Here is a 27,049-nt window from a genome sequence, read left to right as displayed (position 1 = left end):
CCCCCCAAAACATCTCAATGCCACACTGACATGGTTATTAATTAAAGTGAGAATTGCTGGGAATCTAGAGTGGGTTTAAAAACTTAGACTTGCCTTGGGGGATTCTCCAGTCCTGTTATTTTGGCATCTGAAAAGTTAGGCGGTTTTGGACTTAAATGGACACTATAGTCACCATAACAACTACAACTATAGTGTTGCTTTACATTTGAAATTTACTTTGAATTTGCCTCAGATTTCTGGCAATTCTCACTTTAGTAAGTAACCCTGTGAGTTTTGATTTCAGTTGACTCCCATACCACCAGCTACTTTACCCAATCCAAAAACTCTGGTAAGTCCAGTCATATTTCCCAAATTAGACACCACTCTTTGCAAATGAGGGCAAAGATTTGGGGGGAAGTTTTTTGGGCCCAATTCTGATTCTTTGTGGCTGATGCTGGGGATTTCCAGTTCATTGATTTCTTGTGTTGTACATTTCCATTCCATAAACATTAACGGCTGGGGAATTGTTAGAATACCTTTTTGAAATGTCCAATAAGCTATAATAAATAGTTTGCTATATAATACAGAGCTCTTTTCTTGCGTACATTCTACTGTAACTCAATAGTGTTTACTTTGGTAAAATTCCAGATCTGGGACACGGCTGGCCAGGAGAGGTTTCGAAGTGTGACACATGCTTATTACAGGGATGCACAAGGTAAGTCTTGCTTTCATGTCTAATAAATGCAGAATTTTGTGTGGAAAGACCGTTAAGTGGAAATGACAATTTCCGATAGGATTGGCAATTCTGCTATTAAATCCAAAAATGGTCAAAATTCAGTCATCCCAACCGAATCTGCACCATCCGGCTTTAAAATTCATGCTTTTTGTAACCAAATTCTATATAAAGAACAGGAAAAGCGCAAAATCAGGACTGATTGCAGCCACTAGAATGCCAGTCAGATGTGATCATAAAAAGTGTGAATAATAATAAAAAAAAATCTGTCTTTCCCCCCCCCCTCGAATAGCATCAGGTGGGTGCTAAATGTTAATAGGGGCAGACATGCCCTTGTCAACATAACTGCCTCCACCAGTGGGGCAGGTGGGGGCTGTAGTATAGATATGGGTGGTGTCAGGGCCGTCTTTAATATTGATTGGACCCTGGGCAAACATTTGCCTGGGCCCCTTGGATTCTGGCCCCCCACCTCCCGGGCATGCAATCACAACCTCAACTCCAACTAAGCAGCAGAACTAATGTATAGAGTGCCCAAGAATATTTTTCAGGCCTTCCCTGTATCGCAAGAGGGAAGAAAAGAGAAATCCCCATCTTTCATATAAGTCAAGCGATGCTATGACAGCTGGGGATCTATAATCCTTGCAGGGTTGTATTTGTGAGCAGTGTTTGTGCATTTGAAGGTAAGCATGTTTTTGTATAGAGTATGTGTGTGGATGTAGGGGTGTATTTGTATGTACTGTTACCATTGGAATGCAGAGGTGTACTTGTGTGAAGTGTTTGCGTTTGAATGCAGGGGTGTGTGTTTGTCTGTAGTCTTGGCTTTTAAATGCAGGCGTGCTTTTGTCTGTAGAGTTGATGTTTTAATATAATTTTAGCGTTTTAATACAAGGGGTGTGTTTGCATGTATTGTTTGCATTTGCATGCACGGGAGTGTTTGGATGTAGTGTTGTCTTTTAAATGCATATGTACATTTGTGTGTAGTATTGGTGTTTCAGCAAAGAGGTTTGTTTATATGTAATGTTTGTGTTTGCATGGGTGTGTTTCCATGTTCTGTTTGATCTGGGATGTATGTACATACATATTAACACATATAAACATACACATTAATACGCAGATACACACATAAACACCTTGACACATACTGGCATATACATACACATACACAGATACACACCCTTTGGCACACAGATACATGCACTTTGATACACACATCAACATACACACACTGGCACAGTCACACACACACACACACACACACACATCGACACATATGTACACACACTCGGATACACACATACACAGAGGTACACAAGCAGGGGTGTATTTGTGTACAGTGCTAGTGATAGAATGTAGGAGTGTATTTGTGTGCAGAGTTGGCATTAAAATGCTGGGATGTATGCATTACCACACACTCAGATGGAGACTTACACACCGACACATACATACACAAAGGTAAACATACACACTGACCCACAAGTACACATACACAGGTATACATACACACTGACACACAGCCAGATACACACACACACACAACTAGATACACACACTTACTGAGACCCATGTACACACACATATATAAGTGTCAATTTACATATTTTAATCTCTGCCCTCTAGCAGCTTCTGGATAGCAACTCCCAACACCCTTGGCCAATATAATGTCTCAACTCTGTTCTTACATAGTTAAAATAAATATTTGTCAATGTTTTATTTATTTATATTTAATAGGGAACTGTCAGGTTCTTCTAGGATTTCTAACATGTAGTTATCCCCTGTGTGTTTCATTACAAACACCAACACATGGGTGTTAGTAATGTCTGATGAATAAAAACAAAGCATATTTAGCCCCCCTCCTGTCTCCTTACCTTTTGGGTACAGTGGGATGGCTTTCCTGGGGTCCAGTGGGAGCTTGCTGGCCCTGGCTGATGGGAGTCTGCATTCAGCTGCCCCAGTCCCTCTCCCCCCCACAAAGCTTGCATTCCCTGTGTGGTGTGTGCCCCCTCCCCAGCGGCACTGAGAAGGAAGTGATCTGTTCTTACTGGGAGGAGGCGATCTGACCTCACTTCCTCCCAGCATGCCCAGGGAACAAAGAGACTCACAGGGCAGTGTGTGAGATGGGGGCTGTGAGTATGTAGTCAGCCACCCCCCATATTACAGGGCCCCGGTCCGGAGCAGTATTAAAGGGCTTGGGACCCCTGATTACCTCAGGTGCTGCAGGGGGCCCATGGGGCAGCTGCCTTAGGGCCCCCAGGAGTAACTGGGCCCGGGGCAGCTGCCCCTTTTGCCCCTCCTTAAAGACGGCCCTGGGTGGTGTAACAGATCACCTGGCACCCCTACTTGGTACCTCCATTGATGGATGCTCCACTTGACACCATAAGAACTGCAGACCCCATGAACTGCCACAGCTTGGTTGGGGTCTCACCGTCTCCTACCAACCCTGGACCTACGACAAGGTTCCTGTCTGTGAACCTCTCTTCCTTCAGAGATCCAAGCAGCAACAAGCTCTTAAAAGAGCTTAGTGATTATAGCCAGGGGAGTACACAGCATATAGCAATCCCAAGTGTAGATGCAGCCTCCCCCCCCCCCCCCCCCCCCCCTGGACCTTGTGGAACACTGGATACAAAGTTGGAAAAAAAAACAATCAGGAAAGACTTGTACATTTAGAAACTCCTAAATAATGCACACAAACCCTCCCCTCTGCTTGGGAGATAATTGAGCAAGATATTGTATTAACTCCATTATCCCCAAGCAGAAAAAACACCTTTTTATACATTTCTCATAGCATCAAAATTATACATTCAATTCACATCAAACTTACATTTTCTTAGCGGGCATAATTATGGGAACAACATATACAACAATCATAGCATTCGGTTCAGGGGTCGGGAGATAGGTGGAAGTCACATATGACTGACCGCAAGCATGGCTTACATGCCCAAAACAGTTCCACAGATTTGGTCTGTGCGGCCGGTCTATTCCCCCTAATTCACATACTGTGCAAATGCACGAACGGGAGTTCGTGTTGTCGAAAACCGTTCGACTACTGTCGAAGTTCCAAAGAAGGTAAGGTTCAGCGGTGTTCGTGCCGTCGCATGTCCAATTTTAGTTCCATGAGCTTGTCGGCAAAACACAGCTGACCACGTTCGACTAAACAAGATGGCCACCGCCACGTGTTTGACTATACGAACGGCGACCACCCAGCTGTTCGTCTATTAGCCTGGGAGGTAAATTGGCTGCACACTCCCCTTGCATGTGGTCTGGCTGTTCAGTAGTTTGTTTGGTAAATTCCATTTACTGAACCACATGGTAAAAAGACACGAACAAGCCTCTTTACTGGGAGAAAACAAAGTTTTAGTATATGGGCCATAATCCTGAGGCAGAAGGCTGGCAAACAGGCCCCTCCAAAACCCAGTGGCAAGGTTATTGTCGCCACAGGTGGGTACATTCATTAATCCCCCTCTCCATGATGCTAATGAGCTACTGTAAGGAGAAGCTTTAGTGTCTTCTCCCTGCCTCCCTTCGTTTTTAACTTTGCCTTTTTTTGTGTGTGTATATTATTTATTTATTTTTTCTCCCTTAGAGCCCTACCCTCACCAGCACAGCACATGTGCTTTGTGCTGGTGAAATGGTCCAATCAATAGCTTCTCTGAGAAGCACCTGGTTGGACTATAGATGATGTGGAGAGACCGACTGTGCATAGACTCTAAGCTAGGAGGACATTGCCTTGCACTGGATTCAAAATATTTTTTTTTTCTATTGTATCCCATTAAATATAAGGGTGTGGGCAAAGTCAATATTGCCCAGTAGTGCATTATGAGGCTAGTGACACATTGTCACGAAAAGGGTTGTCCTAATCCTTTAAATACTGTGACTTTAGTAAATAGATCCGTGTGTTTCCTTGGCTGATGGCTTATAATTTGTTTTTATTTTATTTTTTGCTTCCAGCTCTGCTCCTTTTATATGACATCACCAGTAAAACCTCATTTCAGAACATCCGGGTAAGTACACATGTATGTAAAAATTCCAAACAAAAGGGAAACTCTATGCAGACACATTAGGTTTATTCATTTCTTTTTTTAATAAATATATATATAATTTTTTTTTTTTATTTTTTTTTTGACTTGTTACAGTTCTCCTGTAACTCCCAGGAAGCACTACTATGATTTCTATTATAAGCCAATTACGGTCATGAAGTGAAGGTCTATGATTACCTGAGTTACTTTCTGCTCTGGCCAGAACTCACTACAGACACTGTAGAGACGGGTGATTTGCAGAAAAGGGATATCTTGCCTCCAGCTAGGATTTCCTTTTAGCTATCATTTCCCAGGATTTTTAGTAATGTTTACTTATCAGTATATTTAGATTGTAGATTTGTAATGTGCGAAAGATTACTTGCTTAAAATTAGCTCTGTCTGGCGGTCTGAAAAGAGCAAGCATACAGTGAGGAGGAGAGGCGAGACAATCTTTGAATTTCTTCATTCGCAATGTTTGATCCTCTCCTTGATTCTGTCTGAACTGGATACATTGAGATATAGATATAGAGATATATAGATAGATATACTAAATGTTTTAAGGAACACTATTGGGTCAGGAATAAATTTTTGTGTTCCTGACACTGATGCTAAAGTGCTAAAACAACGATTTAGGTTGCTTGCCCCCCTTACCTTAAAAAGTTAAAAGTTATTTCTAGTGCCTCAGAAATGTGCTGGCCCTGCCTCCCGTCGGCCTCATTGGCTGACATTATCACAGCCAATCCAATGCTTTCCCATAGGAAAATCATTGGATTACGGACATCATCGCAGGGCCAAACACTGGCTTGCCCCATCCGCATCAGCTTACAGAGCATGGAGAAGAACGCCATTGCTGCACACTGCAGCACTGCCCCAGGAAGCACCTCCGGTGACAATCAGAGGAGTGGCTACTGGGGCTGTCCCTAGGGAGCAATGTAGACACTGCCTTTTGTCTGAAAAGGCAGTGTTTACAGCAAGAATGCTGCAGGGACTAACCATACTCACCAGAATTACATTAAGCTGTAGTTGTTCTGGTGACTCTAGTGTCCCCTTAATATAAATTTTAAAAAGAGAAAATGGAGGATTTCAGCAAACAAAAGTTGACACTATTAATATCAATATTTGACTCAATAGTGTGTGTTTGTTTCAGAGAAGGGATATATTATTATTATGATTATTATTTATATATTTTTTCAGTGAGGAAAGTAAAAATAAAGTACTAAAAGCAGTGGCAGGTGCAGGCTTGCTTGCTGTACTATTAAATCTATGTTGAATTTTTTTATTTTTTGTAGGCCTGGCTCTCAGAGGTTGAAGAATATGCTCACAAGGATGTGGTTCTCATGCTGCTAGGCAACAAGGTATGTGTCGTTTCCTGAAAACTTTAACAATATCATTCCACCATTCAGATTAGCTGTAGGGTTTAGTTCCTGAAGCTCTGTAAGAGCAGTGGATTAAATGGAATAACCTGCTTATAAATAAACCTATACATAAACTGCTAGAACGTCATTCTGATTATGACTCTAATTCTGAAGATTAATTTTACACTAGTAGAAAACGTAATTTAAAGTTATTACATTGTATTTTCCCCTTTTTTTATTTTTTTTTCTATTTACAAAAAGATCATTAGCAAAGAATGTCATTCCATGCCAACTCATTCCTACATAACCTCTGCTTATATAATTTGCAAACGATTCTCATCTGCAATGAATAGGCACTGCATAATGAGCCACATGTATTCCTTTCTGTATGGAAATTATTTGCATAATTTTAAATTCACACAAAGTGAAATCCTTAAAGGGACTAAGTAGCCTGTGAACAAACAAAGCTCTTGTTCATCCCATCACATGTTCAAACCCAGTTTAAAATAAAAAAAAAAATAAAGACCAAACAATTTGCCACTATCTGGTACCAGTAAATCAGAAGCTAAAGGGATGCTGGGAGAACCAGGAAAAGATGGTCTATGTGTGGAGGGTTTCCAGAAGGAATGAGTGTCTGACTGTGTCATAAGCAGCAGAGGTCAAGAGTTAAAACCGTAATGACCATGTGGCCCCAGTGCAAGAATTAAAGAGGGGTCTCCTCGTTGCCCCTCCTTGCTCCCCTCCTAATTAATTCATCATAGTGGGATGTGTACTGGCTGTGTGATTATGCGGTGGATGACCAAGAGTGGTTGTGTATGTGTGGGGATTGGCTGCGTGTGATGTATATTTGTGGAGTTGGCCGTGTGTGTTGGGCTAGTTAAATGTATGTGTGTGTGTGTATGTATATATGTGTATATATGTTTCCTGATTAAAAATAAGACCTATCATAAAGAAACAGGGTGAAAAGCTAGCATTACAAAAGGCACAGAGTGGATCACAGGTTACAACCTCAAGGGAGAAGGGCAATGAAAAGGACCAGAGAGGGGAAATGAGGTCTCCCATATGACTTAACAATCTCTCGGTTGTCCACACACGCGCACTCACTGACCCACACACTCACTGCAGACTCACAGTAAACATTACACTACCTAGTTGTGCCAATACAGCTTGCTCTAGCACTCCTCTTGCCAGAAATGCAGCTGCCGGGATGTGATGTCAGAAATTCCGTCAGCCTTTCACATTGTCTCCAAATTGCAAGGAAGCAATGGCAGTCTGGTTTCTCCTACACAGCATTGCCTGGCCCCAGGTATGAGGGTCTCACCAGGAAATCTCCTGGTTAGCCAGTCTATCCCTGCATGGCCCCCTTTGACACATTTTTAATTTTTTCATAATTTGAGAAATCCCTTTATTTGGTTACAGAATGACGTGTCTGGTGCACGGGTCATCAGAAAAGAGGACGGAGAGGCACTGGCAAAGGTTAGAGGTCATATTATATGGAGTTCTTTATAATGCTGGGTGACATCATGACTGTATGTAGTTTTTTCAACATATTTTGTTAAATCCTGTTTTTGTTTTCTCGCTCTACCAATATCCAGGAGTATGGAATTCCCTTCATGGAAACCAGTGCGAAGACTGGCATGAATGTAGACCTGGCATTTACGGCTGTTGCAAAGTGAGTGTTAGATCATTACTAGGCTATCTATATATTCTATATATTTACTTTTAAAACTATGTGTACTGTAAACTGCTCTGGATACTATTGTTCCTCTGCACTTTGTCCAATGATTTATTTTAATCTCGTGGCACAGACTTACTCAACATAAGAATTGGACATATAAGGTTTTTATTCTTTTCTGGTACATAATTGCTGCATGCTTTTTAGTAGACAGTTTAACAATCTTAATAAAAGGCTTTGTCATTTTGTTTTTATTTTTTTTATTCTATATTTTTGTACATAGCTTTGTCAAGACGCCACGGACAGACACAGTGGCATTTAGGGAGTGTGGGACAGTACACCATGCTGTAGTAATGGTGCTTGGAGTGTTCCTTTAAGCTGTTACCCTGAGAAACTGTGGTTTGAAAATGCCCCCAGTTACAGCTGCTTAGAAAATTTGAATCCAGCAAATGAATGTCTTAAAATTGTATAACACATTTTCCTAAAAGTGTGACCCCTTTCAAATTTAAATAACCTACCAGTCTTGACATGTGCACAGTCGTTATTCGGCATGTGCTATATAAAACCTCAAACTAAATAAGACACAGACACCGTTTATACTGTTGGAGTATAAAGTCCACAGCTTTTTTAAATGTCTCTGTCCATTATGTTACTATCCTCCCGCACAATGACCCTACCACTTTAACAATAAAATAACATCCTAATAATACTTAAAGGGACACTATAGTCACCCAGACCACTTCAGCTCAATATAGTGGTCTGGGTGTCAGGTCCCTCCAGGGTTAACCCTGCCTGATTTAAACATAGCAGTGTCTGAGAAACTGCTATGTTTACATCTGGGGTTAAGCCAGCCTCTAGTGGCTGTCTTCCGGACAGCCACTAGAGGCGCATCGGCAATGATTGAGGCATATTATGCCTCAATCACGCAGAGCGTCCATAGGAAAGCATTGAAAAATTCGGCGCCGGTGACGTCAGACCAGGATGCCGACGTCGGCGGGGGAGGAGAGGTAATGGAGCCCGGCGGGGGAAAAGGGTGAGAAGCTGAAGGGGTTTTAACCCCTCCAGTACCACAGGAGGGGGACCCTGAGGGTGGGGGGGCACCTTCAGGGTACCATGATGTCGGGAAAACCAAGCGGTTTTCCTGACACTATAGTGTCCCTTTAACTTATAACACACGGCCTACCAAAGAGGCCCCAGATCCATAAGGTTAACTGTAGGGGTGTACCAAGACACCCCTACACCCCCAGTTTCGTAGCCACCGAAGAGCTCGAACCTACCAACACTTATTTCACTCAGGCCTACTCCAGCCTAGACATTGGCCTGTCCACTTCCACCAAAATTCTAAATTTACCATGCCATGTTCTGCCACAGCGCATGACTTGACCCCCCCCAACCACATTTGAACAGGGCCTGAGTAATGCCTTCCTGAAACCCCCACCTCCCCCCCACCCCCAGCTGTGAACCACAACCATATCTGGGACAGTCCTTCCCGTGACCTTACTAAACAATACGCTACTTAAACTCTGCCAACTAAACCCCCGAAAACCGAACCAGGATAACGCCACCCGCTCCAGAGGAAAGCCCAGCTGTGTTCCAGTTCTTCTAACTGCAGCCCTCTTCTGTGCCCAGTATACGTACGAATGGCCTATTAGCCACACTGTCTAACCTGAAAATAAACATGGCAGAGCCCCCTGCCTACCTTCCCCCACTTTCCTTCGAGTAACCCCAACCTGTCAGGCCTCACGTACGAGCGGAACCGTATGTATTCCCATCTCCCTATCCGCTTGATCCGTTCCTGCCCCAAACCCAGGTGTGCCGCTTCCGTTGCCGCCCCAATACGGAACGAGTGCGTTCCGAACTGCATGGGCTCCAAGCCCAGCTTCTGTAAGCCCAAACGAAAGACCCTTACGAACTAAAAAAGGCGACTGTGCCGTTGGCGTGTACGAAAAATCAACCCTCGGTCGTTGGGCGAAGTTCCAAGTGCTCCGCAAGCCACCGGGCGGACCCCGGCAATTCAAACACCACCACCGAACAACCCTTGCCAAAAATGTCAGTCTTGGATCAGCCCAGCCTTATGCGCACCCTGTCAGTACCTACCGCCACGTCTTTGAGCTGTAACCCACCAATCCCCGCCTTGTTCGCACTAACCAACTCCCCGATCCGAAACGCCCCCGAGAACGCCACCTCGAATGGTGAAAGACCTATCTTGGGCATCGTCTCCACCAACCCTTGTAATACCGCAAACGACACCGGTCTCCTTGTATCCGACATATGTCTGTCCACCATGGATGGCGGTGCGTTTTCCAAACAAACTACACAGTATCTTCAAAAGCACGTCCAATCGGTGACCCTCGGAGATCCCCCACCTGGTCTACCGTTTCTTCCCAAACCTTAACATACGAATACCATGTGCTCGGTGCCAATTAATTTATATACTCCCCAAGCAGGACATCCCAAGTTGCCACATCTTGTCCAGCAAGCCTGTCCCTGTGTCTGCGCATCTGGTGCCGCTTCCCGAAAACGTTCGCACATCAGCCACGTCATTTGAAAGCCCCGGAATGTGCCTAGCCCTGAACACTATATATATATATATATATATATATATATATATATATATATATATATATATATATATATATATATATATATATATATATATATATATATATATATATATATATATATATATATATATATATATATATATATATATATATATATATATATATATATATATATATATATATATATATATATATATATATATATATATATATATATATATATATATATATATATATATATATATATATATATATATATATATATACATATACATACATATATACATACATACATATATATATACATACATACATACAGAGAAGTACTAGCTGCCGCAATAAACGTACCACCGGGGACAAGGATGCCGACAGACTGTTGATTGCCTGCACCACCGCCATGTTGTCGGTATAGAATACGACTCTATTTGCCAGCTCCGAACCCCATAAGGCCACTGCTACCACTACGGGGAAGAATTCCAAAAACGCCAAATTCCTTATCAGTGGGTTTGCGCTCCACTCCTCAGCGCACCGTTGCCCTGCCAGGTACGCCCCAAACCCAATGCTGCCCGATGCGTCCATAAACAGCCCCAGAGTTTCGGACGATGCCGCTGGTTCCTGAAAAACACCCTCCAGTTAAAGTCTCTTAAAAACCAGTCCCATACCGCCAAATCCGCCTTCATGTCCGCCGAAACCCTGATAGGAGTCTGCAGCCGCATCCCGCTCGTTGCCTGAGCCAACCGTCTACAGAAAACTCATGGGTATGACCCTACATGCAAAATTGAGGCTCCCTACAAGGACATTTCTTGCTCCCCGGACTGCGTCCACCAACTTCCGCAGCCTCTGCAGTTTGTCCATGGGTAGCCTGCATTCCCCTTTCACGGAGTCAATTACTAATCCCAAAAAACAAATGCATGTGGTGTGGCCTACTGTCTTGTCCTTCGCCAAGGGAACCCCGAAAGAGTGTGCCACCCACTGGAATACATTCAATACCTGCCCGCACCGTTCCGAATCCCACGGGCCGACGCATAGGAGGTTGTCCAGGTAGTGCACCGCCGACGCCCGACGTACAACCCATTCCAAAAACGTACTAAACTTTTCGAAATAGGCACATGATATGGAACAGTCCATCGGTAAATATAGGTCCACAACCCCCCCCCCCCCCCCCCCTCGAAGAAACTCCACAAGAGGTGATGCCGGAATGCTGCTTCCACATCTACCTTCGCCATCAGTGCCCCGCTTTCCGCACCAGCTCGACAGCTCGACTGCAGGATACGGAGCACAGGGCCGATAAGTGATAAATCAAACTGAACTTACCGGTTTCCTTCTTGGGGACCACCTCCAGAGGAGACACCCGCAGATCTGCTAATGGCAGGGAAGGAAACTGCCCGCCATCCTCCCCAATTGGACTTCCTTGCTTAACTTCTCCCGAACCAGCCGTGGGTGCTCCCTAACGGACTTGAGATTCGCACTTAAAGTACCTTTGCTTTAAAGGGGATAGTAAAGCCTTCCACAAATCCCTGCCATAAGAAACGAGCATCATCCTGGTTAACATATTGCCTTAGCCAAGGCAACATCGTGCCTACCTTCACTGGTGATGCAGCCACGGGGGTTGTTCCCCCCGGCGGTTCCCCCTCCTGCGCTAGGCTTGCCTTTCTTGAAGCATCTGTTGGCGACATGATTCCCGCCGCAACCGGAACACTCGTGTCTAAATCTACACGAAACTCCCAACTTGCATTGACCCTCGTTATGACCAGCTGAAAACCCTTCTTCTGTCCAGCTGACACCGCGCCCCCCGTGGCCGTGCCGGCTGTCCCTGGAAATGTCGCATTTTTCTGCGCCATCATAAGCCTCATCCATAATGGCAGGTCCATTTGGTCCCATCGCATGTTGGGATTCGCCACCAGCCGTTGCGAAACTGCTCGTCTTACTTCCACCACGCCAATCCCCCGTACGTCCGATTATGCGTCCCCTATTCCGTCCCGGTAACAGAAAAGCTGTGAACAACGATCCGGGCGCTTTTCCCCAATTACGCTTGCTAGGATACAAAAGGTCCTAAGCCAGTTCCCGAAGGTCTTTGGTATCTTGCGATATATCTCCACCTTTTCTCCTCCTCCTCTCCTCTGGAGACCACACCCTACTGAACTGCGGTGACTCCCCTTCCCCCGACCACGACTCTAAAAACTATTTTAAACAGCCTAAAGAAATGTGTGGTGCACTTATGGGCTCACCGCCTGTGCCACCAGCCGCGTCAGACCACGGGGGCGCTGTCCTTCCGTCCGCCTTGCCAGGCACAGAGCATCTAGTTGCCGCCGACTCCTGTCCGCTTGGTCCCGCCTTAGGACCGTAGGTGTATTACTCCGTGACCTGTAGGGAGAAGATAACCTGGGTAGTCTGCTCGGATGAATCTCTACCCGCCCTTCCTCCCTACGCTCCTGTCCTTCATCCCAACTTCGCTCCGCCTTGCCGCCCGACCTTCCCTGCTGTGTGTGTGTGTGTTATGCCGCTGATCCTGGAAACTCCTGTCTGATGATCCAGATGCGCTGCGCCGACTTCTCATCCTCCTATCCCTGGAACCGGACCTCCCCCACCTTTCCCTGTAACTGGACCTTGACACTCTGCGCCTGCATTGTGATGGGCTCCTGTCCCTGCTCCACTGCCTCTCCACTGCGCCTGACGCTGTCACTGTGCCGCTCCCCACTGCATTCCCTCCTGGCACCTTTCTTGTCCTAGGGAGCAGCCTGAAGGGCCCTCCCACCTGCTTCTGTCACTCATGACCTCATCATCCTCTGCTGGCCCCTGAGACTCTCCCCTACCAGTCGTGCCTGACCCCTTATTGGCCGCCCCGCTTGAAAATGATCCTTCCTCCCCAACCTGGCAGTTTGCGTTGTCCCTTGTCCCCTGCCGCCCTCTGTGTGGTCTGACTACCCCTGCTGCACTCCCCCATCCCCTCTGCTTCCAAACCCGCTCCTGGCCCCCACCAATGCCGCCTCTGTAGTGGTAACACTGACCAGGCCACCCCTTGCCATCTGGGGGACCGCCTGTGAGGAGAAGCCAGCAGCCCCACCACCCCCCTGTCCCTCAGCAATGCCCCTGGTGGCAGACTCACCGGGACTCCTCTCCTGGTCTCCGCCGACCCGGCCGTGCTGGTAGTAGCTTCCTGTGCAGATCATCTGCCCGCCGCCATGTTGCAGGGCACACTCCTCACTGACTGCCTCTGCTTTATGGCCGTCCTCGCTCGACTAGCGCCGCGCCTGTCCGGTGCTGGCCGCACTCCCGGCTCCTCCGGCCGAGACCCACTCCTTTGTCGGCTGTCCCCCTGCCACGTGTCGATGGATTCCTCCGACGTCGAGCCGCAGGCGCCACACCAGGGTTTAGCTGCTGGGGCGGTCTCGTCCTCCGCGCTGGTCTTCACTCGGATGCCGCCAGAGGGGGAACAGCTGCACCCAGCTGCTCGTTGAGCCATGCCAGACCTCTGTCCTTCACTGCCTCCCAAACTCCAGCGAGGATCTCCTCCAGCGACGCCATGGACCTACAAGAAAAGAAGAACCTCGCTGACCTGCTACAACTAACAGGTAAGTGAGGCTCAGATTAAACTGGCCACTCTCTAAGATGGCTGCTATTTAACTAGCTATACTCCACCCCCGAGCTGCATTAACCTAAACCAGCCCCTGGGAGAAAGTAACTTTCAATTGTGAGTGCTTTATGGGCATAGCAAAGGTTTCTGGAAGTTGAACTACAACTCCACTTCAGAAAGCTTTCCTGTGATAACTGGAATAACTGTATTACTGGACCAACATTATGGGCTGGGAGACAGTAACCGATTGAGTGGGATTAAGGTGAAAAACTATATAGCTAATCCTAAACTCTGATCTGTCTGGCATAAAGGGAATTATGTGGTTGAAATATAATGGCTTGTGACACAACTTTGACACTGCAGTACCTTAAACAGCAGGAAGGAGGCATCTGGGATTAAGATGTAAAGGCTGTAAACCATACTATAGATCTAAATGTGTTTTTTTTTGGTTTTGGGTTTTTATTTTCTCAAGAACTAAAAATTCATCAAATATAGCTAATTATTAGAGCCCTTGGAGTTTTAGAGCCACAAGATAATTCTAGCCTCCGGTAGGCAAACACCATTGGGTTTGAATTGACTTGTTTTTTTTTTTTTTTTTGTCTTGTTGTTTTTTTTTACGAATTAAAGTCCAGCGTAGAATATAGATATTGGTCAATGACCAGAAAATACAGATAATGGCAGTTCTATAAAGTAAAATAGTTCTTTTATATAGCTGATATTCTGTGTATTTAAATGGTATGTTTTGCCCTCCTTAAGTAAAGCTCAGTTATTGACTCTTGGGCCATAGCTAATCATATTTTAATAATGGTAAATTCAGATTGGAGAGAATTTTGGAAATCATAATTATGGATCGACTGATTATCAGTTTTGCCGATTATTAGGTATTTTTGGTAATATCCGTATCGGCCAATATACGTACCGATACTGCCGATAATACCTCCTAGGACCTCCAGGTCCTGCTTGTTGCCTGGCCAGGGAGGGGGATATGTTAATCCCTGGTGGTCCAGTGGCATTGACTGAGCAGTGGAGGGGCCCGCAGGTAGCGTTTACTCACCTCCCAGCAGCTCCTCCAGTGTAAATCTCGCGAGACCCACGGCCGTCAGAGCATTGCCACGGGTTGCCGTGGCAACGCTCCGCGTGGCACACAGACTGCGAGATTTACACTGGGGAGCTGGAGGAGCTGCTGGGAGGTGAGTAAACGCTACCTGCGGGCCCCTCCACTGCTAAGTCAATGCCACTGGACCACCAGGGATTAACCCATCCCTGCTCCCTGGCCAGGCAACAAGCAGGGGGGGGGGGGGGGACAACAAAAATAATACATTAAATATAAAAAATAAACATAAATATTAAATTAAAATAAAACAAACATTAAAAATTAAAATAAAAGTAATTCACACACTGCATTATATACACACTACATTATACACACACTGCATTCCACACACCACACACTACACAAACACACACCCTGCATTCATTATATACACACTACACAAATATACACAGCTCCACTGTCTAAACACACTGCATCCAGTGCATGTGGCTTGTATATTTTGTGCATTTACCGTTAGCCGATAACTTGACGATATTCTGTACATTTACCATTTTGAAAAAATAAACTATTCCTATCGGCCTGAAAGTTAACAGATTATCGGTATCTGCTCTAAAGAAAAAATAAATCAATATCGGTCGATCCCTAATCATAATCACAAACTCTGCAAGGACTCATAATCAGAAAATCTGTGTTTGGTGTACATGGGGTATGAATTTTCACCTTTTAGTACACATGTTGTAAATTTTGTCTCCCTTTTTAAAAAAAAAAAAAAAAAAAAAATTCAAATTAAACTGTTTAGACAAGACCGGTCTGTGTTAAAGTATACATACCGTGTACCCTTTACATGAGTTATATTGCAAATCCATAATTTAAACAAATGTCTTAATTGTTCTACCCTTTTGTTTTTTGGCACGTCCTAGGGAGCTGAAACAGAGATCCAGGCAACAGAAAGATCCCAAATTCCAGATCAATACGTACATTGAGAAACAGCAAGTGAAAAACAGTTGCTGTAAATATATTTAATTTTGTCAAGAAGCTTAGTCATCTGTCCAGTACTCAAGAACCACGCCAAAAAATTTACATATGGATCAAAATCGCTGTTAGAAAAATCCTATTGTGCATACTGAGAAGTCATAATACGAAGATACAGCCGACAGTGGTTGCTATGGCAGTTTAATTTCAGACATGCAAAATTGGAAATCACATTGGAACCTTAAGCAGAAACAGCCGCTTTGACTCAAGCTAACAGAATACTGCAGAAGAGCTTAAAATTTGCCACAATAAATTGCTAAACATAAAATCACATGGCCATGGGAATGCAAGTGAAACTTAGATGCGTGGGCATAAATACGTGCGTGCTTATTTTATTTTTATATCTCTTTATTGGACATTTTTTTGCGAAGAGTATTTTGTTTACATTTCAGATAAAAATGTCTCGTATTGTTACTTTTACATTCTGATATGATTGATCTGTCCTAATTTGCTGCAGGTACAGCACAAGACGGGGGTGTCATGAAAACAATAGCACATTATTTTTTTTTGGTAATAAAATTATTTTGCAATAGACTATTAAGCCATAGAATGAAAGTAAAACTGTATTAATGTACAGGTTTGTGGTTCAGATGTAAGTAAAAAGGTACAGTTTTGTCATATATATATTTATATACAACTGGTACAATGCCAGAAGTGTTCGAATGTATGTAATCTAGACTCCCTTACATTCAGTCGCCTATAGTCCCCCACTGTAAATACACTCCACCCCAGAACCTGTACTATGAACAGCTGAGCACTCGTTCGCTGATTCCTAGTGTTAGGAATGTTATGAGTTTACTAATGAGGGTGACGAGGGCACACAGTGCGGGCTAACACTGCTCCACAACCAGCCTCTTCAATCACAACAAAGGCATAATTGCAGCCCTGATATGGACCAGGTTACCAAAAATCTAGGACATGGAGAGATAGATTAGGGATTCAGACATTGCTCCCTCACTCTTATGGAAGATATAGCGGTGATCCTGAAATTAAAGTATTAAGGAGCTGGTGCTTTGTTGCCCTTTCCCTGAATTATTTCTAACAAAATCTGATCAATATGTACAGCTTAATTTAGAGAGATTCTGCAGGTTTCCGTAAGACTAAAAATCATTTTAGAACTCTTCTTTCCTCTGCATATTCCTAAACCGAATTCTTCAGTTCTCTCCATACACTAATTTGTTTGACTTAAGTAAACAGCTGTATAAGCCCTTGAAGCCTAAAATTTGTAATTCGTGTAAATCACGCTAATTATGGCCTCAATTTAATAAGCTTTTCAAAAGACTATTTTTTTTTTTTTTTTTTTTTTTTTTTTATTTACAAACATTTCCATATATTTTATAAAGGTGACTTCTGTATAGACCTTTGGAAATCTTATTAAATGCAGGCATGGATACATATATTGCTTGCATTTCAAAGCTGCGTTATATAAGCACTTTAAACTACTTCGTATATAATTAGGATGCTACGTTACAGACCTCTCTGCCCAGAGATCTTCACCAGGCTTACCTACATCCTTGTGTAGTTACAATACTTACCTGTCTGACAGTTCCCACCCATTACCAATCCATAATACCGGTAGCCGTACTACTATATTAGGTTTACATGCTATTTTTCTGTTTTTGAAATGTAATTTTAAAAATGTGGTGCAAATACTCTTTTTAACCTGTATTGTAGAAATTGTTGTACCTAGCGTTTAATAAAAAGACAAAATGTTTATACACAAAATGCGTTTTTTTTGTTTTTGTTTTTTTTATTTATACATTTGTAATTGTATATTAAAGGTCATAGCTATTTTGGCAGCCATATTGTTTGAGCGTAACTAAAGTGAAAATGCTGCTGAGGACTGCAGTTGGCGTGTGTAATTTTGTTTACAAGGTAAATTAGGTACGTGCTCAATTTAATTTTAAACTTTGAATTTTGACAGCTTTTTCAGTCCTATTAAGGTAGCCGCTCACCATAAAATAGCCAATATATTAAGATATATGGCTTGAGTGCTGTAATACTTGGGAACACTATAGGCACCAAAACAACTTTTTAGCTAAATGAAGCAGTTTGATGTATAGATCATTCCCCTGCAGTCACTTTTCAATTATTTGCTTTTTAGAGGTTAAAATTATATATAATCACATCCTAGATCTGAATGAATTAAATATTCTTCTGAAATACTTTGTGTTGTCAGCACATTCAACTATGTAAAGAACAATCACACAAAAATAAAAAAATGGAAATCAAATGTTTCAATCCATGGAGGTCTGGATTTGGAGTCACACTCAAAATTGAAGTGGAAAAACACACTACAGGCTTATTCAACTTTGACGTAATGTCCTTAAAACAAGCCAAAATGAGGCTCAGTAGTGTGTGGCCTCCACGTACCTGTATGACCTCCCTACAATGCATGGGCGTAGGAACCCAAAAAAATCTGGGGGGGATAGCATTTTTACTCGCCGGGTATATTCTTATTCCGTAAACTAGGAGTTGTTTATCCCATTGTACAGCACTACGGAATTTGCAGTCGCTATATAAATGATTAAATAATATTTAAAGGGTCACTACAGGGAAGGGGTTTTACTTACCCGGATACAGCGCCGGGATCCTACTGATTAGATCCACCCCTACCCTTCCCATGAATATTAGAACCACCCCTACCCTTCCCATGAATATTAGAACCACCCCTACCCCTTTCTATGCACAAAAGAACCCCCCCCTACCCCTTCCATGCATATTAGTACCCCCCTAACCCCTTCATGCATATTATAACCCACCCTACACCTTCCATTCATATTAGTACTCCCCTATCCCCTTCCAATTATTTTTCTACCTCCTCCCATCCATATTAGTAGCACCCCTAAACCCTTCCAATTATTTTTCTACCTACCCCTCTCCCCCTATCCTTATTAGTAGCCCCCCTAACACTTTCCAATTATTTTTCTGCCATGTTAACTAACGCCAGTGCTGGAGTGCCGCCGTGTTTACATTAAAAGGCCTGCAGGGACAGGCTATAGACACCAGAACCACTACATTAAGCTGCAGTGGTTCTGGGGACTAGTGTTTCTTTAATGTGAGGTAAATTAGAGATTAGTGCCACGAATAATATGCTAGATTGCCTACTTACAACCAGATGAGGATGATGGGCTCTAGCTGCAGTCTGGCTCCACTGGTCTGGTGTAGAACAGGCTCTCTGGAGGCTGTTTGTAACTGTGGTCACAAAAATCAATGTTCTGGGAGAACGGGAAGCAGCTCCATTTTTTGGGGGCCCTTTACACAGCTCAAGGTATGGGTCCCAGGGTCCACCAATGAGTTTGTTCACAGGGGGTGGAGTGTGTAGGGGATGTCCTGATATGTGTGTAATGAATGCATTGTGTGAATCTGTGTTTGTATGTGTAAGGGCTGCAAGGTGTGTTTCTGTGTATGTACGGGATGCAGTGTGTGTACGGGGTGCATTGAGTGTGTGTAAGGAATGCATTGTGTGTTTGTGTGTAAGGGTTGCATGATTATGTGTGTGATGAATGTCAATCTCCCTCCCTCCCTTGTCACTTTCTTTCTCCCCCTCCCTCCCTTGTCACTCTTTCTCTCCTCCCTCCCTCCCTCCCTTGTCACTCTTCCCCCCCCTCCCTTGTCACTCTTTCTCCCCCTCCCTTGTCACTCTTTCTCCCCCTCCCTTGTCACTCTTTCTCCCCCTCCCTTGTCACTCTTTCTCCCCCTCCCTTGTCACTCTTTCTCCGCCTCCCTTGTCACTCTTTCTCCCCCTCCCTTGTCACTCTTTCTCCCCCTCCCTTGTCACTCTTTCTCCCCCTCCCGTGTCACTCTTTCTCCCCCTCCCGTGTCACTCTTTCTCCCCCTCCCGTGTCACTCTTTCTCCCCCTCCCGTGTCACTCTTTCTCCCCCTCCCGTGTCACTCTTTCTCCCCCTCCCGTGTCACTCTTTCTCCCCCTCCCGTGTCACTCTTTCTCCCCCTCCCGTGTCACTCTTTCTCCCCCTCCCTTGTCACTCTTTCTCCCCCTCCCTTGTCACTCTTTCTCCCCCTCCCGTGTCACTCTTTCTCCCCCTCCCGTGTCACTCTTTCTCCCCCTCCCTTGTCACTCTTTCTCCCCCTCCCTTGTCACTCTTTCTCCCCCTCCCTTGTCACTCTTTCTCCCCCTCCCTTGTCACTCTTTCTCCCCCTCCCTTGTCACTCTTTCTCCCCCTCCCTTGTCACTCTTTCTCCCCCTCCCTTGTCACTCTTTCTCCCCCTCCCTTGTCACTCTTTCTCCCCCTCCCTTGTCACTCTTTCTCCCCCTCCCTTGTCACTCTTTCTCCCCCTCCCTTGTCACTCTTTCTCCCCCTCCCTTGTCACTCTTTCTCCCCCTCCCTTGTCACTCTTTCTCCCCCTCCCTTGTCACTCTTTCTCCCCCTCCCTTGTCACTCTTTCTCCCCCTCCCTTGTCACTCTTTCTCCCCCTCCCTTGTCACTCTTTCTCCCCCTCCCTTGTCACTCTTTCTCCCCCTCCCTTGTCACTCTTTCTCCCCCTCCCTTGTCACTCTTTCTCCCCCTCCCTTGTCACTCTTTCTCCCCCTCCCTTGTCACTCTTTCTCCCCCTCCCTTGTCACTCTTTCTCCCCCTCCCTTGTCACTCTTTCTCCCCCTCCCTTGTCACTCTTTCTCCCCCTCCCCTGTCACTCTTTCTCCCCCTCCCCTGTCACTCTTTCTCCCCCTCCCCTGTCACTCTTTCTCCCCCTCCCCTGTCACTCTTTCTCCCCCTCCCCTGTCACACTTTCTCCCCCTCCCCTGTCACACTTTCTCCCCCTCCCCTGTCACACTTTCTCCCCCTCCCCTGTCACACTTTCTCCCCCTCCCCTGTCACACTTTCTCCCCCTCCCCTGTCACACTTTCTCCCCCTCCCTTGTCACACTTTCTCCCCCTCCCTTGTCACACTTTCTCCCCCTCCCTTGTCACACTTTCTCCCCCTCCCTTGTCACACTTTCTCCCCCTCCCTTGTCACACTTTCTCCCCCTCCCTTGTCACACTTTCTCCCCCTCCCTTGTCACACTTTCTCCCCCTCCCTTGTCACACTTTCTCCCCCTCCCTTGTCACACTTTCTCCCCCTCCCTTGTCACACTTTCTCCCCCTCCCTTGTCACACTTTCTCCCCCTCCCTTGTCACACTTTCTCCCCCTCCCTTGTCACACTTTCTCCCCCTCCCTTGTCACACTTTCTCCCCCTCCCTTGTCACACTTTCTCCCCCTCCCTTGTCACACTTTCTCCCCCTCCCTTGTCACACTTTCTCCCCCTCCCTTGTCACACTTTCTCCCCCTCCCTTGTCACACTTTCTCCCCCTCCCTTGTCACACTTTCTCCCCCTCCCTTGTCACACTTTCTCCCCCTCCCTTGTCACACTTTCTCCCCCTCCCTTGTCACACTTTCTCCCCCTCCCTTGTCACACTTTCTCCCCCTCTCCCTTGTCACACTTTCTCCCCCTCTCCCTTGTCACACTTTCTCCCCCTCTCCCTTGTCACACTTTCTCCCCCTCTCCCTTGTCACTCTTCCCCCCCTCTCCCTTGTCACTCTTCCCCCCCTCTCCCTTGTCACTCTTCCCCCCCCTCTCCCTTGTCACTCTTCCCCCCCTCTCCCTTGTCACTCTTCCCCCCCCCTCTCCCTTGTCACTCTTCCCCCCCCTCTCCCTTGTCACTCTTCCCCCCCCTCTCCCTTGTCACTCTTCCCCCCCTCTCCCTTGTCACTCTTCCCCCCCCTCTCCCTTGTCACTCTTCCCCCCCCTCTCCCTTGTCACTCTTCCCCCCCTCTCCCTTGTCACTCTTCCCCCCCTCTCCCTTGTCACTCTTCCCCCCCCTCTCCCTTGTCACTCTTCCCCCCCTCTCCCTTGTCACTCTTCCCCCCCTCTCCCTTGTCACTCTTCCCCCCCCTCTCCCTTGTCACTCTTCCCCCCCCCCCTCTCCCTTGTCACTCTTCCCCCCCCTCTCCCTTGTCACTCTTCCCCCCCCCTCTCCCTTGTCACTCTTCCCCCCCCTCTCCCTTGTCACTCTTCCCCCCCCTCTCCCTTGTCACTCTTCCCCCCCCTCTCCCTTGTCACTCTTCCCCCCCCTCTCCCTTGTCACTCTTCCCCCCCTCTCCCTTGTCACTCTTCCCCCCCCTCTCCCTTGTCACTCTCCCCCCCCCTCTCCCTTGTCACTCTTCCCCCCCTCTCCCTTGTCACTCTTCCCCCCCTCTCCCTTGTCACTCTTCCCCCCCTCTCCCTTGTCACTCTTCCCCCCCTCTCCCTTGTCACTCTTCCCCCCCTCTCCCTTGTCACTCTTCCCCCCCCTCTCCCTTGTCACTCTCCCCCCCCTCTCCCTTGTCACTCTTTTTTTTTTCTCTCTTCCCCCCCCCTCCCCCTACCTATGATGTAGCGTGGTAAAGCTCTGTATGGTCCGCGGGTACAGGGAGCTTTTGTTTCCTGTACCTGGCCGGACTAACAGGAAGTGCACACTCAGTGTGCACTTCCTGTTAGTCAGGCCGGGTACAGGAGACAGATGCTCCCTGTACCCGGCCGGATCATACAGCGCTCGGCCACGCTACAGTGAGAGAGTGACAGGAGGGAGCGCTGAGCGCTTCCCTCCTGTCAGCCCCTCTCCTCATGCTGCGCCCGGGCGGTGCGCCCTCATGGACGCACCAGCCCGGGCAAAGCTGCAGCCGCCTGAGGCTCTTTACAGAGCGCTCGGGCGGCTGCAGCATGAGGGGGGCCAGCGAGCTGGGGGGGGGGAATTCCCCATTACCTGTCCCCCCCCCGCATGATTTGTCCCCCCTGGTTCCTACGCCCATGTGTGCATGCTCCTGATAAGGTGGCGGATGGTCTCCTGAGGGATCTCCTTCCAGACCTGGACTAAAGCATCTGCAAACTCCTGGACAGTCTGTGGTGCAACGTGATGTTGGTGGATGGAGCGAGACATGATGTCCCAGATGTGTTCAATTGGATTCAGGTCTGGGGAACGGGCGGGCCAGTCCATAGCATCAATGCCTTCGTCTTGCAGGAACTGCTGACACACTCCAGCCACATGAGGTCTAGCATTGTCTTGCATTAGGAGCAGGGCTCGAGTCCTGCAGGAACGCGTTGGAACGGCGTTCCTGCACTTTTTTTAGTGCAGGAACGCTGTTCCTGTTTATGGTCCTGCAGGCACTCGGGGGGCGGCAAAAAATGCCGCCCCAAATGTCCCCCCTGTCATGGGGGGCCCAAGAGGTGGCCTAATGGCCACCTGAAGGATCCCCCCGGCCGGCTCTTGTCTCGCTGTCAGCCTCGGCGAGGGAGCTGTGTCCTCTCTGCTCCCTCTTGCCGCGTCGTTTGCTGATGCTGGGAGCCGGAATATGACGTCATTTCCGCCTCCCGGCATCAGCAGACAGCCCGCGCGGCGAGAGGGAGCAGAGAGGACACAGCTCCCTCGCCGCGGCTGACAGCTAGACAAGAGCCGGCCGCACTGAAGCCCCACTGGACCCCAGGGACAGGTCCACGCCAGCTCTCCAGGTAGGGAGGCTGGGTGGACATTTTTAAATTAAAAAAATATATGCAAATTATTTTTGTGTATGTGAGTGTGAGTGTCTGGGAGTGTGTGTGTGTGTGTGTGTGTGTGTCTGGGAGTGTGTGTGTGTGTATGTGTCTGGGAGTGTGTGTGTGTATGTGTCTGGGAGTGTGTGTGTGTGTGTGTCTGGGAGTGTGTGTGTCTGGGAGTGTGTGTGTCTGGGAGTGTGTGTGTCTGGGAGTGTGTGTGTCTGTCGGTGTGTCTGTCGGTGTGTGTGTCGGTGTGTGTGTCGGTGTGTGTGTCGGTGTGTGTGTGGGTGTGTGTGTGGTGTGTGTGTGGGGGTGTGTGGGGGTGTGTGGGGGTGTGTGGGGGTGTGTGGGGGTGTGTGGGGTGTGTGTGGGTGTGTGTGGGTGTGTGTGGGTGTGTGTGGGTGTGTGTGGGTGTGTGTGGGTGTGTGTGGGTGTGTGTGGGTGTGTGTGGGTGTGTGTGGGTGTGTGTGTGTGTGTGTGTGTGTGGGTGTGTGTGGGTGTGTGTGGGTGTGTGTGGGTGTGTGGGTGTGTGTGGGTGTGTGTGGGTGTGTGTGGGTGTGTGTGGGTGTGTGTGGGTGTGTGTGGGTGTGTGTGGGTGTGTGTGGGTGTGTGTGGGTGTGTGTGGGTGTGTGTGGGTGTGTGTGGGTGTGTGTGGGTGTGTGTGGGTGTGTGTGTGTGTGTGTGTGTGTGTGTGTGTGTGTGTGTGTGTGTGTGGGTGTGGGTGTGGGTGTGTGGGTGTGGGTGTGTGTGTGGGGGTGTGTGTGTGGGTGTGTGTGTGGGGGTGTGTGTGTGGGTGTGTGTGTGGGTGTGTGTGGGTGTGGATGTGAGTGTGGATGTGGGTGTGGATGTGAGTGGGTGTGGATGTGTGTGGGAGTGTGTGTGTATGTTAAAAAACAAAAGAGAAGCTACAGACAGTCTTAGAAGAAAAACCCAGACTGTCTGTATAACCTGGAAATAATATATAGTACCAGAGCGTCAGAAATAAACTGGTTATCTTGTATGGGTATCTAAATCAAAAGCGTAACTTAAAGTTTAATATACATACTCGAGACTAATATGCCTGATGCCACCTGTAGGTAAAGGAAAAAATTGGACGCCAGTATGTGGAATTATATAGTCTGATCCCCCATCCTATATAACAGCTTTATTCGAAAAAATATATATACTAAATAGGACCGGATCCAATATACTATACTCCAAATATAACCTTCTCAAAGGTGGTGTCACTTAGAGAATCCTGTAGCCACAGGAAAAAATAATAATATTAATAGGAGTGTCTGTTGTAAATTAATACATGCACCCAACCTAATGTATTATAGCAGTGCATGGTCAATATCTTCCACAGCAGTACACCTCAATAAGAAAGAATAATAATAATAATAATAGCAGACAGGATACTGCTCCTATAGACATGGAGCTACAGGGGTAGAGAGGAAAGAAAGTATCAATATCGAAAAGTCAGTCTAACATAGGCTGACTGTAAAACATTACAAAGCCTCTCTCCCTGTTAAACTGACTAGACAGGCATAGAAGTAAATAATGATAATAATATTAAGAAGGAATAAATAAATCAAGTGAAAATCATAATATTAAAGTGCCATTCAGTGCCCAGTGTGCAATGTGCATTGTGCAAAGAATATTAACGCCCTGTGTGTGTGTGTGTGTCTGGGAGTGTATGTGTATGTGTCTGGGAGTGTATGTGTGTGTGTCTGAGTGTATGTATGTTTGTGTGTGTGTACGTGTGTGTCTGTGAGTCTGTGTGTGTGTCTGTGAGTCTGTGTGTGTGTGTGTGTGTCTTTGAGTGTGTGTACGTGTTTATATATGCATGCAAGTTTTTTTTTTCTGGTGGTGGGGTGAGGGTGGAACTCGAGTGAGTTCCCACACTTTATTCCCCAGGACTTGACCCCTGATTAGGAGGTACCCAGGGCCAACAGCACCAGCATATGGTCTCACAAGGGGGTCTGAGGATCTTCTCTCGGTACCTAATGGCAGTCAGGCTACCTCTGGTGAGCACATGGAGGGCTGTGCAGCCACCCAAAGAAATACCACCCCACACCATTACTGACCCACTGCCTAACCGGTTATTCTGGAGGATGTTGCAGGCAGCAGAACGTTCTCCACGGTGTCTCCAGACTCTCACGTCTGTCACATGTGCTCAGTGTGAACCTGCTTTCATCTGTGAAGAGCACAGGGCGCCAGTGGCGAATTTGCCAATCTTGGTGTTCTCTGGCAAATGCCAAACGTCCTGCACGGTGTTGGGCTGTAAGCACAACCCCCACCTGTGGACGTCGGGCCCTCATACCACCCTCATGGAGTCTGTTTCTGACCGTTTGGGCAGACACATGCACATTTGTGGGCTGCTGGAGGTCATTTTGCAGGGCTCTGGCAGTGCTCCTCCTTGCACAAAGGTGGAGGTAGCGGTCCTGCTGCTGGGTTGTTGCCCTCCTACGGCCTCCTCCAAGTCTCCTGATGTACTGGCCTGTCTCCTGGTAGCGCCTTAATGCTCTGGACACTACGCTGATAGACACAGCAAACCTTGCCACAGCTCGCATTGATGTGCCATCCTGGATGAGCTGCACTACCTGAGCCACTTGTGTGGGTTGTAGACTCCGTCTCATGCTACCACTAGAGTGAAAGCACCGCCAGCATTCAAAAGTGACCAAAACATCAGCCATGAAGCACAGGAACTGAGAAGTGGTCTGTGGGTACCACCTGCAGAACCACTCCTTTATTGGGGGTGTCTTGCTAATTGCCTATAATTTCCACCTGTTGTCTATCCCATTTGCACTACAGCATGTGAAATTGTCACTCAGTGTTGCTTTCTAAGTGGACAGTTTGATTTCACAGAAGTGTGATTGACTTGGAGTTACATTGTGTTGTTTGTGTTCCCTTTATTTTTTTGAGCTGTGTGTGTGTGTGTGTATATATATATATATATATATATATATATATATATATAAAAAATTCATCCAGCCATCCTGCATGTGACTTGCACAGCCTTCCTAAACACTTCCTGAAAAGGAACCTAGATATTATAGATTACTTAACTGCACAGTCTATTTAATCTAGAGGAGATCTAGTTTATCTCCTGCTCTGTTATTGGCCTCCTAGACCCTGCAGGTGCCTCCTGTGTGCGTAAGGTTAAATTTACAGAGCAGGCGGTCAAAACTTCAAAAGTTTACATCTAAAAATTATTATTTTTTTTTTTTATATACACCCAAGCTGTGTGAGTCACAGCCGAACGAGGTGAGGCTAGAGTTGCATAAAGAGATCAAAATCAAATTCTTAATCACACAAAAGTCTGTTCTCACTGACTTTTACATTGACTGTTGTTCTTCCATGTTAAACTTCTCAATTTACTCTCTATTTTTGGTCCTACTAAAGTCTGACATTTACCAAAGATGCTTTGCTGCCTCTTCTGGCGACATGAGCATCTCCGTTACTCCTGTCTCTAACTTCCACGCTGTTCACATCTGCCCTTATGTGACCTATCTTTTGCTTTACACAGTAGGTCTCCAGGTTTCCTAAACTAGTTATCAAGCCATACTGAACCTATACAA

At 46.5% G+C, this 27,049-nt stretch overlaps 1 protein-coding gene across 1 annotated transcript in view; it reads left to right on the top strand.

Annotated features, from left to right (window-relative positions):
- RAB37 (RAB37, member RAS oncogene family) overlaps positions 1 to 17,254 on the top strand; it is a 45,447-nt gene extending 28,193 nt beyond the window's left edge. Inside the window, exons 4-9 of the mRNA XM_063425433.1 lie at positions 628 to 694; positions 4,658 to 4,710; positions 6,015 to 6,080; positions 7,500 to 7,556; positions 7,676 to 7,752; positions 15,868 to 17,254. Of these exons, the coding sequence (XP_063281503.1) occupies positions 628 to 694; positions 4,658 to 4,710; positions 6,015 to 6,080; positions 7,500 to 7,556; positions 7,676 to 7,752; positions 15,868 to 15,970 (423 nt within the window). The 3' untranslated portion in view covers positions 15,971 to 17,254. The remainder of the gene's footprint in view (positions 1 to 627; positions 695 to 4,657; positions 4,711 to 6,014; positions 6,081 to 7,499; positions 7,557 to 7,675; positions 7,753 to 15,867) is intronic.
- Positions 17,255 to 27,049: the final 9,795 nt, after the last annotated feature.

Source organism: Pelobates fuscus, chromosome 6 (genome assembly GCF_036172605.1).
Source record: "Pelobates fuscus isolate aPelFus1 chromosome 6, aPelFus1.pri, whole genome shotgun sequence".
Lineage (NCBI taxonomy): Eukaryota > Metazoa > Chordata > Amphibia > Anura > Pelobatidae > Pelobates > Pelobates fuscus.
Note: the sequence above shows the minus strand (reverse complement) of the source record. Positions and strands in the feature narration are given on the sequence as shown.